Raw genomic sequence first — 15,657 nt, 5'->3', positions numbered from 1 at the left:
CAAGTCATAATCAGAACAAAGACTCGGCTTTAGATTCTTTGCTTAGTTAGCTAGTATTGCGTCGTGGGATTCTTCTAAAATATAGCTTCAAGTGCTGCATGCTGGAAGGTTTGGTATGGGTTCTCTCATATGGCTTCTGGTGACTTAGTATCTTGATGAACACTTGGCAAATCTGCGAGTAGAAAGGCTGAGACGAGGTGACTCCGACTCTTGATGGTTGTACGTTAGGCAGATGCTAGGGGCCGTGTGGCAAGTAATTTATGAGCTTCTTGGAACCCCCTGTTCCGTACTCTTGTTCCCAGGGCCCTGCAGATAGCGTGTTGGTATATTCGTTCCGCGCTTATGTTCAAGACGGCTTTTGCGGACGACCATCAAGCCATTTACTCATGTAGGGCCCGTCCAACCAATACCCAAGCTTTCTATAATAGCTTCTCACCCCGACACCACTGATAACGCTGATCTTATCGCTTCCGTGTTCATCACGCGCGATGCGTTCCGCCTCTTCCATCAGGAGGGTACCGAAGCCTTGATGTTGGAACTTTTTGGGATCTCTAGCGTGTACTGGAACGGCAGTTCCGTAGACATGAAGCTCCCTGACCAGACTGGTTTGCTGGCCAGTTAATTCATCACGGTAGGTGTACTTTTCGGTGCATTTGCGCAAACGAAGCAATGCGACCAAGATATCCTGCTTGGGGTCTTCATAGGCTAGGAAGGTCTCCCACCCACCATTGGCTGTATAATCCCGACGAATGAGTTCGATCTGATTCGGCCGAATCTTGTGTTTGACTTCGTTAATGCCGACCTCGCGGGTTCTTACATCACGACACGTTGTACCGAAATCCTTCATCCGAGCAAGCGCCAATTCCCGGAGATTTCCATTTTCAACACCCGAAGTGACCAGCGGCATTGGAATGTCCCTCTGAACCCGATAAATTCTAGTCCACGGCGGCACCAGTGCTAGGATCCTAGCAACAATGTCGATTAAATCGTTAGGGGTATAATTCTGGTAACGGCCTGTGCGCCATAACTCGTAAAGCCCCGTGCCACGAATAACGAGCGTTGGATAGATCTTTAAGCCATCGGTCCGGAACGCTGGATTCTCGAAATACTCTCGAAATTGATCTAGATCGCGCTCCATGCCCACATTCGGTAAGTCGGGCATCATATGCGAGACAACTTTAAACCCGGCGTCTTTAGCAAGACAGAACGTTTCCGCGACCGCTGCCACGGTGTGCCCTCTGTTGGTATCTCGCGCGACATCCTCATACAACGATTGAACCCCGACCTCTAGGCGCGTACATCCGTAGCGGAGCATATCCGTTAGGTGTGGCTGCAAACAGTAGTCCGGTCGAGTCTCGATGGTAATGCCGACGCATTTGACATTGCTCATCTCACCAGCCTCAACCGCCTCGTCTACGTTTGTCGTTTGATAACCGCTCAGAGCATTATGCAACTGCGAAATGAACTCTTCTCGGTACGGCACGGGCAATGACATGAATGTACCACCCATGATAATATATTCGACCTTGTCAACCGAGTGCCCGAGAGACTTGAGCTGGTCAACACGGCCACGAGCTTGTTCGAAAGGGTCGTATCGGGCGCGAATAGCGCGCATGGACGTAGGTTCGTATCCCGTATAGGACTGGGTACTATATTCGAAGTCGGAGTCGGGTCCACCTGGGCAGTAGACGCAAATATTGCCCGTGTAGGCGATGTGAGGGCATCTGTGCGGCTTACACATAACAGCGACAACGGCGATTCCGGAGGAAGTGCCTAGACATCAGTTAGTATCAGTTAGTAGGAATGGAAATAGCATTTCTTAAATGTCTTATATAATAGCGGCATACGAATAGGCTTTGCGATCAGTTTTGGCAGGATATATTTCTTGTAGTGTTCGGGGACGGCGGCGATGATGGCAGTGAGCGGGGGCATGCTGGCGATTTTGTGTTTTCTAGAGAATTTGGAGCGCAAGCTGTTGAGGTTGATATCTCGCTTAGGATTCTTGGGATCTTTGGTGGCTTCGTGGTCTTCGATAAGGGCGTTGGCAATATCGGCGCAGCAGCGCAAGAATCGCTCGTTCTCTGGTGGGAGGTTGGTATCCTTTTTCCGGACAGTTGCTGTTATCGTGGTCGTCGCCATGTTGGAACTCGCATATGACGATTCCGTACCTAGGTATATAAGCTGCTGTCAGTATATTGAGAAGGTAGGTAGAATAAAATAGGGTAAAAATATTTATCTTGTATATTTATTAAGTAGAAAGAAAGATGCAATGCAAATACGTAAGAGACTAGGTTACCTACCTAGTAATAGCGAAAAGTATAGATGGTGGGGTTAGAAATCTGAAATTATAATTTGTCCAATGAGATTGAATGCAATAACTCTGGGACCGGAATATACGAAGTACATAGGTACCTAAGGGATGCATGTGTAACCCCGCCATGCGCCTGGTCTGGCAGTACATACGGGCAGAAATACCTAATATATGCATAATTTAGATATCAAGTACATGACTAGGTTATACATGTATGACCTCAAAGGTTACCTAGGCGAAAAGCAGTTGCGGCCGGGGGGTCGCGGGGTTCTGCATACATGTACCTTGCAACTCCTCTTCGTAACTCGCCGTAACTCGTCGTAACTTATCAGTTTTGTCTCCAACTTATTCCTTCCCATTTTCAACTCTTCCATGAATATTGACAGTCCCATGCGTTCTGAGCTGTCACAGTCAGGACAGTCAGGTTCTGCAACCTTTTTATTTCGCTTGCAGCCTGCACTGTCTTATATCCAATAACTAAGTCCTTATATTTGGTATTTGGTTTTCAATAACTACCTAGGTTAGGTAGTAAATAGAGCAAAGCGTTCTCTTGGCTTGCTTCTAGCCTATTCCTCATCATTCTTCTTTCCATAACCCTTTCGTCCGTATCTCCATCAGCCTCTTGGCTGCTTTGGCGACAAGTTTACCATATCATATTCTTAGCCGATAGTTGCTGGAGCGCGATTCCTTTTATTTTCCTTTTATTTTCTATTTAATACCCTCAATTCAGCGACACCAGAGACTAGACAAACATGGCAACGAGCAGGATGCGCAGGGTAGCTAAAGAGCTCTCCGACATAAAGGCCGATGCTGATTTATCCGGTATCACTGCTATGCCTGCCGACGGTGACGATGACTTTACGCACCTCAAGGCTCGGATACCTGGTCCTCCAGGCACTCCTTACGAGGGTGGGAGGTTCATCGTGGACGTCAAAATCCCCAACGAATATCCCTTTCGCCCTCCTATTATGAAGTTCGACACCAAAGTCTGGCATCCAAATATTAGCAGTCAAACCGTAGGTTTTCTTGGACATTTAGATGTGTTATGGTGCTCCCCGTGCCTACCAAAGGGGCTAGTTTTGCTAATAGATTGAACGCTCAGGGTGCCATCTGTTTAGACACTATAAGCTCCGCCTGGTCTCCCGTCCTCACTATAAAGTCCACCCTTCTCTCCTTGCAGGGCCTCTTCGAAAGCCCCGAACCCAAGGACCCGCAAGACGCCGAAGTAGCCAAGATGATGATAAACGACAGAGAAGCTTTCAACAATAAGGCGCATGACTGGGCTGTACGCCACGCTCGTGCCCCTCCAAATCCCAAATACCAATACGTCCAGCCGCGAACCACCATCGCGCCGCAGCAGGTCGATGACAGCAGGTACGATCCTAATAAATATATGATAGCCATTGTGACAACTAGTTAGCTAATCGGCCATGTAGATACCAGGGCTACAACAAAGATCTCATTGATAGATTCGTCAGCATGGGTTTTGATATCGAGCGGGTTGTGGAGGCTTTCCAATTTGTTGGTATCGACAGACTTGACGGTCAAGATTATGAGCTGGAGGAAGCGTACATGGGTGATATCACAGCTCGATTGTTAGGAGAACCTTAAGTGCAACAAGACGGTTCGACGATACGCATGGCCAAATCTCGCTTTACTGTTATCATATACTGGCTCATCTTTCTATTCGAGACCTCTTATGTTAACCCGCATGGGATCCTCGAATATTAGCAACAGAATAGGGTTAAATTAGGTGTACTCAGTAGTCAGAAATGTCTTCACAGACTTGCATATGGAATTAGGCGTCGGGGGGGGGGGGGGGGGGAAGGGGTTCTCGGTTAGGGTGCGCTACGCTTGCATGAAACAAATTACATGAATTGAATTACTCCTTTAGCTATGCCTCAAGGTTGTTTTTGCATGTTTTAGTTATATTCGCCTTGTCTCTGGTATGTTATGTCTAATAATTTTTACCTTATAATCTAAATCGCTATGTACCTAAGAGATGTAGCTCTTGGTGCTCGTCATTCCTTAGGTTAGGTACATACTTAAGTTATGTAATTTCTTCTATTATTTCCGGTAAGGACAAAGACAACAACTACTAGGAGCTTGACACTTTGGCGGAAGTCATAGAATATGAAGCATAGAATATGAAGGTGACTTGGATGCCGAGGAACGGCCCGCAAGGCGCAACCAAGATGGCGGGCTGTGCGGTCAAGGTCCCATCTTAAGTAATTCTAGAAGTGTTAGTGGGTACGATCCGCCTACGATCCGAGCTTCCGAGCTAAAGTTTCCTGCTACTTTTAGCTAACCAGTGCTACCTAACCTTAGAAATACTATGTAATCATAGGTACCTACCTACCTAGGTTAGGTATACAACGTCATTCTTTACCTTTAGGTAGACTCTTACTTCACTATTAACCACCATTAGTTACTTCTACATTGTCACATTTGCGTACTTCAACGCGCCATCACGTATGTTGAATTGTAAGGTCCAAGGTAAGCGCGACTTGGGTATAATAATACTTAGCACTCGAAAATTTAAACATTTCCCTTAACCTAGGTACATCTACATATCTCCCTGGCAGGTGCTTCCCATCATCTTATGGCTTAGTCTTAATATCTCCTGGCCCTTGGTTCCCTTGGTCTCTTCTCTACCTCCGTCTTATTTTCTCCTCCTTATCTTGTCTTGTATGCTATGTTCCCAAAGACGCAGTCGCAATAAGTTATCTCTATTAGACAAGTTATCCCAACTATCAAATATCAAACCCATCGTTAACTTTCCAACCCCCTAAGCTCACCATTGCAAAGTCTCTTACTTTCCATCTTCCATCTTCCATCTCCCATCTTCTATCTTCCAATCCAATCCAAATCCTCCAAGCTATCCAATTCGTGTAATCTTCTAGCCATCGCCCTTCGTAACCAAGAACTATTTATTATCCACTCTGTATTGCCCACAGCTCCTCCGCAATGGCAGTCGACGACGTCTCCTCGAGCGCTAAGGCCAGGGCCAGCGATTTGCTCGCCTACGGCCAACGTCATGTCGACCGAGTCGTGAGCCCGCCTACACGACAGAAGGCCTACGACTGGATTTACAACTTATCAACCGAGAAGCCTATTCTATTTGTAAGCTTCATCCAAGCACCTATTAACTTATAAATAATTCCATTGACCTTCTCATACCACCCCTTAGTCTTTTGTCGCCTTTCAATTTGCCCTCTGCCTCGCTCCTCTGCTCCTCTTTGCAGGCTTTGCCGCGACAACTATCGCTGTCTCTTTGATCTCCGCCGTCCTGTTCTCGCTCTTTTGGATCGGTGTTGCCACACTTTTTCTTGTGCCGACTCTCTGCCTCACCTTCACCATCGCTCTATTACTATGGGCATGGGCGGCCGCCACCTTCTTCGCTGGCCGTTGGGCCTACAATAGGCTACCGTTCAGCGTTGATGGACACGGCAGAATAGTGGCACGCGACAGCTGCGAGAAAAGGATCATCTTCGATCGGAAGAACGATACTGGCGCCGACTTGGACATCAAGGCCGAGGTGGTCGAGGTCAAGGAATAGATTGCCGGCGAGGTTATATGGATGGCAATGGAGGTTGGCTGGTTTATGATACACCAGGGCACCGTGGCACTGCTGAAACTCAGATTTTGGGTCTAGAATTGCATGGGCCGACTACACCTTGTGTCAACGACGATTGATAGATCATTGTTATGTGTGTTTGCGTTGGCGTTTGGTTTTGGTACAGATACCCGTGGTAATATGCAAAGGAGGCGGCTGACGACCAGTCAAGGATTGTTGAGATGGACCTGTTTCTAGCACACGTAACCATCGGTATTGAAATACGATATTATTGGTATACATTACGGCCTAACTTGATCTTGTCAGCGAACGCGGCTCCCTTGTCCCGGATATATCGTTCGTGGCCCACAGCAATGTACCAGATATCACTTTATTATCCAAGCATCTTGCTACTTATCTTAAAGGTTGAAGGCATTATACATATTTTACGACGACGGAATCCTAGCAACTTAACCAAGACCAGCGAAGACGTAATCTATCAAGTCTAAAGTTGATCTACACCCTTGACATAACCATTGGATATTTATTTCCCTTCCGAAAAAGACACAACAGCCCACTTACCACTCCACGCCCATTTCCTGGCACCGCTATCTCCACCGCCGCCCTCCGTAGTCCGGAGTTCTTCGTCCTGCCCGGGCTTGAGCCCGACGACGACATCAGCTTTGCACGTTCGGAGAGCAAGTACATTAACCCCCGAGCCGGGACCGAGAGGTCCAATAGCTTTAGTGAAAGGGGTTGACGGATCCCACGTGGCCTATGTTAAATCAGTACGCCTAAGTGGTTAATTAGCAAAGGAGCAGGTATACTTACATCGCCAGTTAGCTTGCGGTAGTTCAAGTCGCCCTTGAATATAACCAACTCGCTGCTCTTCAAATCTTCGTGTAGACTCTTCTCGACCGACGGTAGTCTCCAATAACTACCCGGGTAAGTCCAGAAGCGGTTTGGCCTAAGAATAAGCTGCCCCTCGGCGTACATTTGAGACCATTCCTGGAAGAGGAAACCAAGGTCCGTAATATCTTTGTTGGAGAGGGCAGGAGGTGTTCTATCCTGCAGCTTATCGTCGTCGGATGGGGTTTCGTAGAATTGCTTGGGGTTTACCAGCGCATTAAGGAGAGCAGCAAAGTCTGCTGGTAAAACGTCCGATACAAACCAGGGAATTGACTTTGGATGAAGGACAACGAGCGTAGCTAGTCCCGACGACAACAGGAAGCCAGCGAGGATAAGATCGACGTATAGTTCAAACCCGGCGTTATCTAGCACAATGTCTACGCGGCGCTCCTTTTTTCCTTCGGACTTGGCCTTTTTCAACATATCATACGTCGCACCTAAGTCGTTGATGAGGATGTTCTTCTCAGAAGCCTTTCTAGCCTCAGATCCTTGTAGCTTCTGGATATCCTCGTAAGTGAGACTTGTCAGGAGAGATAAATCCGTGGCGTTACCCCATAAGCAGATCTCGCACATCTCAAAGAACAGAATCTTTTCGGCCTCGTCGTGCTCAGCGCTAGTCGAGTTCCCGTCATGTCTTATCTGCGTTACCAAGTCCTTGTACCGAGCGGCAAGCTCGAGAACAGCGGGCCGAGACGATCGGAAGGTCTTAATCTTCTGTCGGTAGAATACATCATAGGTCTTCCAGTGCTTAGAAAGGCTGAAGGACGTGTTAAGACGTCTATGTTTCCCGTCAGCGTCGTCTGCCACGAGTCTCTAGGGGCATAAGCATAATCATTATACGTTCTAGTACCTATAAAGATAGCATTCGGAGAATAGCCAAGGGATGTTGAACCAGCTAGGTGTCCCTAACTGCTCCAACTCACGGTTATATATGGCTACATCGGCAGCGCCATCATCTCTTATCGGTCTAAGTCGCGAGTTAACATGATTTCTTCTTGATTAATTGGTACGCTTGCGCGCGTTGGAACGTACGTGAGCTGTCGGTCGTGTTGGAGTTCGTATTTGAGGCGCGCAAGCTCTTCTATGATTTTCTTGCCCTCGTTCTGCTTTTCGGATTCTTCACACTCAGATACCGAACGATACAAATCGTCAATAGCTTGAGTCTGAACAGCGTGAAATTAGTCAAGTATCGCCGATAGCAAATATGTTCCTGTTTTTATAAACTGACTATTATAACAGGCCATCGATCTCGAGCGGATATGTAGGCGAAAGAGGACTTGTCGCTCGTTAAATATGGAGCTGATGGAGGATGGAGAAGGTTAGTTATAGAGTATTGTATAATAGAGTATTGTATAATATAGGAGGAGCGTACAAGAGAAAGGAATGGATGGATATGCTTACGAGTCTTGGTGTCAAACTCCATTTTGAAAATGGAATAAGTTGATAGGTATCTTGAGCGCGCCTCAGAAATATTGAGCATTATGTCACTTATAACACGCAGCATAGAGTTAAAGTCAATGGCGGGGCATCTTGGAGGGGCATCCTGGCGGGGGTACCTAGGTACATAGGTAGGTAGGTACCTACATGTATGTATTCATAGGCAAGTACCTTAGTAGGTATTTACATAAGTATTTGCTCGGCATAAGGCTGAGGTAATGTTCCCTTCTGATATGTTCCCTTCTAATATGTTCCCTTCTAATATAAAAGACGGATCGGTAAAAATAGTCAGCACTTCCAAATGAGGTGATTTACTAATATCTTTTTAATAGTAAAGATATAACTTAAAGGTTCGTTTAATTCATCCATAATAAAACACGTCTCCCACGGGCGTTAACCTACTTCTTCTCGCCGCGATACCGTCTTATAAGTGTGAGAACATACACAAATCTCAATGCAGAATGACCAAGTATAAATATTTAATAGGCGTAAATGCTTCCAAAACCCTCCGGTTCCATGGTTTTAAAAGCCTATTCGATCAGTCTAAGTATTACAATGAATAGGTAAACCCCTCGACTGCATCCCTCACTGTTCAAAGGCATAATACTCGCTCAAATTTCGGCAAGGACTCCCTCGTATAAATATCAAACGAAGCAAACTTGATATTTGATATTCAATGCCAATTATGACTAATGCCAAGATAGGTACTAACACAATCCAGGAAAATAGAGTGTAAACTGTAAGTAAAGGTGTAAATACTACTGTAAGACCGAGTCCCATCCGGCGTGGCTACGGCGTCGAAGCAACGTGGAGCGGCGGGTAGATAATACTACGTAGTATATACGAAGCAAGGCACAGACCAGATGTTAACTGTGATAGGTCACAGACAGTTAAGACGCCGCTTGCTCTCGCATGTAGCAAGGATTCTCCTACTAGCCTCACACAAAGACCACGGGAAGACCCCCACTCCATCATCTTATCAGATCATCTGATAAAATTTGCAGTTCTCCATTGTTGGGGACAAGCAGACAAGTAGGAAGATCTCGGAAGGTGCCAAGATATTTATTTGTCCGCCGGCTTTATTGCTTTTTGGGGGGAAGCGTCTTCGACAATGTTGTCGTTCGGATCCGTTCCTCGGCTGCCAGCCATCGCTAACAGGGCAACAGGGTAACAGGGCTACTTGTAAAGCCTAACATCATGTGTTGGTCTTCCAGCTGAGATCTACGTAAGTAGGGATTCTAAACCCGAGGCAAGTAGGGGTAAAATTATACCGTGTTACAAGATCTGTATAATCGTAGTTTGTATTAATCCCTAACTACGTACTTGATAAATGCCACTGGCCAGCCTCTCCTCTTAATCTAAACCCCCTTCTCCCTACGCCTATGATTTGGATAGGAAGATAGATAGGTACGCACGATTACGATTTACAACAGCAAGGCTTACAATGTCAACCGTCTCTCCTGCTGAGGCGCATGTCTCTACCGGTCACGATATCGAGAAAGTCCCTTTTCCGGTCCAACCTGCGACTGAGGTACCCGAAGGCTCCAAGACCGAGTCAGACAACGACTCTGCGCATGTACAAGATGGTGTCAAACGGGTCGAAGCTATCACTACCGTCTGGTCGGGCAAATCTTTATGGTCTACTTTCGCCCTGTAAGCTATTAATGTTTACACAAAACCCGTATAATTGACCTCTAACAATTATAGCCTTTGGCTTGTGTCCTTCGTGTCCGCGCTGCTCTCATCTATCGATAGTTCCCTATCTCCATATGTCACGTCCTCCTTCTCCAGGCACGGCCTACTAGCGGTCATCAACATCGCTGCCAGAGTGATTGGCGGCGTCGTCACACTTAGCCTCGGCAAACTTATCGATATTAGGGGACGTATGGAGGGTTTTGTCGGGTCATTACTTCTAATCACTGTCGGCATGATCATGAAGGCAACCTGCCAGAATGTTGAGACATATGCCGCAGCCCAGGTTTTCGCCTGGGTCGGCAGCGTAGCTCTTGGTTTTGTTATCGATGTCTTCGTGGCCGACATTACTACATTAAAGAACCGAATGTTTATCTTCGCGCTCAACTCGACTCCTAACCTTGCGACTACTTTTGCTGGCCCTCGAATTGCCGAGCTATTCTACACCGAGGTCAACTTCAGATGGGCATTCGGTGCCTTCACCATTATCTTACTCGTGGTATCTCTACCAGTGGTTGCTATCCTTTACTATCACGAACGGAAAGCAAAGAAGTTAGGCCTGCTGCGTCCGAAATCAGGTCGCACGCCGATACAATCTACTATACATTATGTCATCGAGTTTGATGGTAAGTCACATAGGGATTTAGGAAGAAATATGTTCACTATTAACTGACTGTGTCTTATACAGTTATGGGCGCAATTCTAGTTTCAGCAGGATTCACACTCATCCTCCTCCCATTTAGTCTTGTGAGCTCGGCCTCACACTCGTGGCAGAGTGCAAGCGTGATTGTCATGATTGTGATGGGAGTGGTCAGTCTCGCCACATTCGCGGTTTGGGAGAGATTTTTCGCTCGTGTCAAGTTCTTCCCTTTTGATTTTCTAAAGGACAGAACCTTCTTGGGTGCTGTACTGTCGTATTTCATGGTTTTTTTGACCACTTTGTTAGTTTCCTCTTTATTCTTGTCCGATTAACTAACTCGATCAACTCGATGCTAACGCTTAGTGCAGTATATGGGATGCTTATTACAGCTCTTACCTCCAGGTCGTCCAAGGCCTCAGTATCAGCATCGCGAATTACGTGCTCAATGCTTACTCTCTTACTTCCTACTTCACTGGCCCATTCATCGCCTTGTAAGAGCGCCAGAGCCCCCAGTTGACAAGAAGCCTGCTAATGGCATCATCTTCAGATATATTCGCTACACCGGTCACGTCAAATATCCTGCTCTGGTCGCTATCCCCATATATTTATTAGGTACCGCTCTGATCATATATTTCAGAGTTCCTGGCGCTCAGGTCGGCTATCTCGCCATGTGCCAAGTACTTGTCGGCTTCGGCGCGGGAGTAATTAATCAGATGTCTCAGCTTATTGCCATGGCATCCGTTAGGCACCAAGATGTTGCTGTTGCCCTTGCTATTTACGGTCTATTTGGCTCCGTTGGCTCTTCTGTTGGTTACGCTGTGGCGGGTGGCCTTTGGACGAATATTCTTCCAGTCAAGCTATACGAATTCCTCCCCGAGGATAGCAAGAATATGACTGCTGAGATTTACGGAGATATCACTAAGCAAATGGAGTATCCAATCGGTACACCAATTCGAGACGCCGTCATTGAAGCATATGGCGATGTGATGAGGAAGATGGTCATCGTCGGCTCTGCACTTATCCCTCTGACAATCATCTGTGTTATTGTCTGGAGGAACATTAATGTTAAGAAGCTTGAAGCGGTTGAGAAGCGATCCAAGGGGAATGTGTTCTAAGGCTTGAATCTATAGACGCGACATCATGGTCTACATTTTACAAGTCTTTGCTACACGCGACGCCTATTTTCGGCATTGTATAATTAACATGGGGACTGGGGATGCAAAGATTAGGTAGAGGCATAGACCCGTTGTCATATACATTAGGTATACAATAGGTACCTACGGTCTGCCCCTGATACCGACTGAGATTCGGCATCAAGACAAGGACGGGGCTAATGGTTAAAATGCAGCATCTGTTATGGCTAAATCTATAACATGATCATGGAAGACCCCTACGTGGTTTGTAATTTGCCAGTTGTTAGACTAGTATTTGTTCCCTGTATATAACTACCTAATACAGGACTAGAAAAGGAAGCATTCACGACAGAAAATCTATCCAAAACCACGCCAGTTCCGTGACCAGACGAGGCCATAAACTCTGTCACTGAATTGTCGTGCTATATAACTGAAATAGGGTCACGCGGTCGTAACATGGCTCGCGGCTTCAAGCATTGTATGATAGAACTCAATATAAAACGCAATATCTATCATACATGGCGTTTCCAGGACATGTCAGTGGTAGATAACAACGTGTAACCATTCCATGATCACGGCGAGATACTGCGGTGTTTCACGTTAATGTGTTCACTTGAATATAGCTTAAGTTGGTCGCAAGGGGCCACTATATCACTTATCTTCAGGTTATAGCAACACATACAATTCGGAATACGGAATGCTCGGTGGCTACAAAGATTCCAGTACCACTAATCATTTATGACTCAGCTAGTGAAGCAAGACAGTAAGTATTACATAAATAACTACTTTCCTACTTCCTTGGATCTTATGAGATGGACCTCCCATCTTGGTAAATCTACCTACCTACCCAAGGCATGTTCTTTTAAATTCTTCGCCTAAGGTTGAAGCTTTTACCGGAGCGATTCAGAACATATTTCTCGCAATGTCGTCTCGCTGATTTATTTATCAACAATACCTTGTTAGATGGTCCAATAAGTTCGAGATCGGAGACATGGTAGCCGATATCTAAAGAAATTTATTTTTATCTTCATTTCGTAGACGCTTCCGGATCACAATCTATGAATGTCTTACGTTTGTCTCGGGCTTCATGTCTATAATAGTAGCTACTCCTTATTGCGAGCACCCATGAGAAACTACCCCGTGTGTATATTATGCTGCTGCCAGAAACAGTGTGTTGGACAATGGTTGACAGTTTTTCAGATAGCGTGGGAGTTTTAAGAATGTATCATGTGAATATCATCGTATGGGATGATATCGGCCTTGGCTACTATATGGGAAGTCTGAGAGTTTCCTCGTCTGAGGCCGAAATGGGTACACGAACAGGTCAGCCTTCGAGAGCAATCCAACCTACAAGAAGCCAGGTCAAGTACCCAGATATCAACTTAAAGCCATACAGTCTTATAAAACCTCCTTGATGGCCATGATGAGGTCCTAGCTACCCAACCCCTTCATTACGCTTATCATATTCTCCTTATTCCTCATTGTTAAGAGATCTACGCAGGGCAAGCCACTGAGGCAAGCCGTCGTCTTTGTGTATCATAAAGCCTCCTGTTAATCCATATCATGATTTTATAATTCTTAACATCTTATTTCGACGCTAAGAGCCTCAAAGACTGGCCCAGAGCGTCCCAGTATCCAAATCGCATTTTGTGTCATGCAATAGTTTCAATCGCCAAAGGACCGAGAATTGGTCCTAAAGGGAGCCTTTTTTTTTAACCCGGTCTTTACTCGTGGTCTAAGATATCTGTACGTTGATCTGAGCTGAGATTGACGTTAAGTACTCCAGGAAGAAAATATGTGTACATATCATTACCTCCACTATCACCACTTGGCCCCTTGCACCCGGGACATCGAGTACGCGGTACATTACTCTTTCTGTCCAAATTCGGCACCCGTTACCTTGAGTTTGAGCCCCCCGAGTTCTGTTGGCGCTAGCAATGTCGAAAATAGCGAGCGGTGGGTTCAACAACCATGCGAGGCACTCGCTTACGCCCCAGAGTACAGCTCCATTGAGGGTCTGGACTACAATAACCCTTGCGCTACTGGAGGTTGTCTCATCTCGCAAAAATGCAGCAGTGGCAGCTGCAGGCTGGAGGATGTCGGTGGGTATTGGATTTGCTGCCAGTGTAATCGCGGAGGAAATACTCTTAGATGGTGCATCCGCCCAATGAAGAAGATCCCAGATGCTCTTTGCTATCATTCCATATGTCAGAACTGCCGTCCAGATCATGGATAGAGGGTATGCGTTCAAAGGGGGGTTTGATGACTCGGACAGAGAGCCTGTCGTTTTGCTTGGTATAACCTTCTTGCGGTATCCCCTCCATCACTTACGGAGATCTCTTTGATTCCTTCCCCCCCCCCCCCTTCTTATTGAGAAGTCGGGATAGAAAATCCAAGACGAGCCTCCTCAATACTAAGAGCTAGGAGAGTGAGACCCGTGTCGAATTTGGGAAGTTATGCTAGATTATATTGGTTGCATTATTGGGTTCTCATTACGAGATCGGCGACTTCGCCACGTGGTAGCTTGATCTTATGTATGACAGCTTTTGATAGTTGCGCTCGCCTTGTAGAGCCCCTTGAAGAATATTTTTGCTTTTCTAGAAGTAATCTATCTTTCCACACAAATGTGGCTTCCCGAGCGATCGTACATCATCTTGCGTGTACCCCAAGCGCCCCTGGATATTGGTACCGCGCGGATGGTTGCTTCACCCAGGTCTCTGGATCATCCGCCGCGTGGACCAGAGTGTCGGGACGTGATTCGACTACGGTAGGCGAGCACACAACGCTATCAGCAATGATCGCAATTTACACGTGGGTTTTAGTTCAATAATTCCAGACTCATAGAATAGATGGGTACCCTAGATTTGGTCGCCGACGTCTGCAAATAAGCCTCGACCGATCTACATGTATATTCTGAGAAGCAGATACAACGAGAATCAGGCACGTTCCATCGTACACTACGCAAAAACTAGGGCGAAGCACAGGTAGTCCCAGAAGATAAGAACCACGCATGTGCCGGCCGCCCAAGTACCAAGCAAGATTTGATGTAAACAACATGACCTAGTTCTACTACATTCTCCTCTTTCTGTCTAGTATCCGAAGATTCCTTCCAAGAAGCCACATAATCATACCATGTGTACCGAAACAGCCTATACGCTCCGGTGCGAGCACGTCGTTACCCGAACCCTCTACTGCTCGGATGCCCCCTCGCCATCTCGACAGTCACGCAAGGAACGGAGGACCTGTAACAGGGTCATTCGAAATGCCGTGCCCTGGCCACCCCCACCACAGTTTGGGGCACAGGCTACATGCCCTTTGACAAACTGTCCGTTCGAGGAACGAGGAGGCTATTGGAACTGTTGTTGGTGTGGTAAGGAGTGGAATGACCAAGGCAAGTCGATATCATAATTCCAATCAAGAATCAAGGCTTTCCGCGGTTTCTAACGTTGCCTTAGGTCGTTGTAGTTGCGTGATGATTATTGATAGACAGGAGTATCGCTGTGGGCATATTTGCTGTGAAACATGTGAAGCGGCTACTGAGGCTTAGCAGGGAGGAGAGCTACAGCAATAAAAGAAAACATGTGTATTAGCGAATCTTGGAAGGAAATGTTCACTGTTTGGGAATCAGGCCTCGATATTCAGCTCTACGAATAGGGGGAGGCCACCTTTGCATAAAAGGGCGAGTTCAATTCGTGGATTAGTTTCGGCATATCTTCATTGAAGCTGTGTAAGATACGATGATTAAATGTGGCGGACCTGAATGAAAGATTAATACTTCGTTACGGGAGCCACAGAGAACAGAATGGGAAGGTAATTTAAAAGCAATAACATCACACTCCAAGAGCTGTACAGGAAAGAAAAGAAAAAAAGGGGGACCTGAGCGTTAGAATGTAACGGATATGTGGTTCATAGCTCACGATGGCCTTGAGTACCGTATCCCCAGCGGGTTTAATAGAACTAAAAATATCGATCCGGAAAG

The 15,657-nt window shown here is 46.3% G+C and overlaps 5 protein-coding genes across 5 annotated transcripts; 3 read left to right on the top strand and 2 right to left on the bottom strand.

Annotated features, from left to right (window-relative positions):
• Positions 1 to 346: 346 nt before the first annotated feature.
• F4813DRAFT_393135 (uncharacterized protein) lies at positions 347 to 2,139 on the bottom strand (the record flags this gene model as incomplete). Its single annotated transcript, XM_049247377.1, has 2 exons — positions 347 to 1,773; positions 1,848 to 2,139. 2 exons carry the CDS (start codon positions 2,137 to 2,139, stop codon positions 347 to 349), a joined length of 1,719 nt encoding a protein of 572 aa, XP_049095948.1.
• A 436-nt stretch (positions 2,140 to 2,575) lies between these two features.
• Positions 2,576 to 4,120, top strand: F4813DRAFT_372671 (ubiquitin-conjugating enzyme/RWD-like protein). The gene is made up of 3 exons (XM_049244727.1): positions 2,576 to 3,327; positions 3,414 to 3,685; positions 3,748 to 4,120. Exons 1-3 carry the CDS (start codon positions 3,064 to 3,066, stop codon positions 3,920 to 3,922), a joined length of 711 nt encoding a protein of 236 aa, XP_049095947.1. The 5' UTR covers positions 2,576 to 3,063; the 3' UTR covers positions 3,923 to 4,120.
• A 538-nt stretch (positions 4,121 to 4,658) lies between these two features.
• Positions 4,659 to 5,990, top strand: F4813DRAFT_238392 (uncharacterized protein). Its single transcript, XM_049239988.1, has 2 exons — positions 4,659 to 5,434; positions 5,502 to 5,990. The coding sequence occupies exons 1-2, from the start codon at positions 5,279 to 5,281 to the stop codon at positions 5,868 to 5,870; spliced, it is 525 nt and encodes a 174-aa protein (XP_049095946.1). The 5' UTR covers positions 4,659 to 5,278; the 3' UTR covers positions 5,871 to 5,990.
• A 421-nt stretch (positions 5,991 to 6,411) lies between these two features.
• Positions 6,412 to 8,199, bottom strand: F4813DRAFT_393132 (DUF89-domain-containing protein; the record flags this gene model as incomplete). The annotated part of the gene is made up of 6 exons (XM_049247376.1): positions 6,412 to 6,642; positions 6,699 to 7,554; positions 7,627 to 7,743; positions 7,809 to 7,939; positions 8,005 to 8,075; positions 8,178 to 8,199. The coding sequence occupies 6 exons, from the start codon at positions 8,197 to 8,199 to the stop codon at positions 6,412 to 6,414; spliced, it is 1,428 nt and encodes a 475-aa protein (XP_049095945.1).
• Positions 8,200 to 9,513: 1,314 nt separating this feature from the next.
• On the top strand, positions 9,514 to 11,798 carry F4813DRAFT_238359 (MFS general substrate transporter). The gene is made up of 5 exons (XM_049239987.1): positions 9,514 to 9,866; positions 9,921 to 10,531; positions 10,594 to 10,846; positions 10,914 to 11,036; positions 11,093 to 11,798. The coding sequence occupies exons 1-5, from the start codon at positions 9,658 to 9,660 to the stop codon at positions 11,658 to 11,660; spliced, it is 1,764 nt and encodes a 587-aa protein (XP_049095944.1). The 5' UTR covers positions 9,514 to 9,657; the 3' UTR covers positions 11,661 to 11,798.
• Positions 11,799 to 15,657: the final 3,859 nt, after the last annotated feature.

Source organism: Daldinia decipiens, assembly GCF_022478715.1.
Source record: "Daldinia decipiens strain CBS 113046 unplaced genomic scaffold F4813scaffold_41, whole genome shotgun sequence".
NCBI classification, from domain to species: domain Eukaryota; kingdom Fungi; phylum Ascomycota; class Sordariomycetes; order Xylariales; family Hypoxylaceae; genus Daldinia; species Daldinia decipiens.
Note: the sequence above shows the minus strand (reverse complement) of the source record. Positions and strands in the feature narration are given on the sequence as shown.

Excerpts from the sequence above, each read along its gene's own strand:
- F4813DRAFT_372671 (XM_049244727.1), top strand. The coding sequence starts at position 3,064 with ATGGCAACGAGCAGGATGCGCAGGGTAGCTAAAGAGCTCTCCGACATA. Across the intron at positions 3,328-3,413 it reads CAAATATTAGCAGTCAAACC|GGTGCCATCTGTTTAGACAC; the intron begins GTAGGTTTTCTT and ends TTGAACGCTCAG. Across the intron at positions 3,686-3,747 it reads CAGCAGGTCGATGACAGCAG|ATACCAGGGCTACAACAAAG; the intron begins GTACGATCCTAA and ends TCGGCCATGTAG.
- F4813DRAFT_238392 (XM_049239988.1), top strand. The coding sequence starts at position 5,279 with ATGGCAGTCGACGACGTCTCCTCGAGCGCTAAGGCCAGGGCCAGCGAT. Across the intron at positions 5,435-5,501 it reads CCGAGAAGCCTATTCTATTT|TCTTTTGTCGCCTTTCAATT; the intron begins GTAAGCTTCATC and ends ACCACCCCTTAG.
- F4813DRAFT_238359 (XM_049239987.1), top strand. The coding sequence starts at position 9,658 with ATGTCAACCGTCTCTCCTGCTGAGGCGCATGTCTCTACCGGTCACGAT. Across the intron at positions 9,867-9,920 it reads TTATGGTCTACTTTCGCCCT|CCTTTGGCTTGTGTCCTTCG; the intron begins GTAAGCTATTAA and ends TAACAATTATAG. Across the intron at positions 10,532-10,593 it reads TTATGTCATCGAGTTTGATG|TTATGGGCGCAATTCTAGTT; the intron begins GTAAGTCACATA and ends TGTCTTATACAG.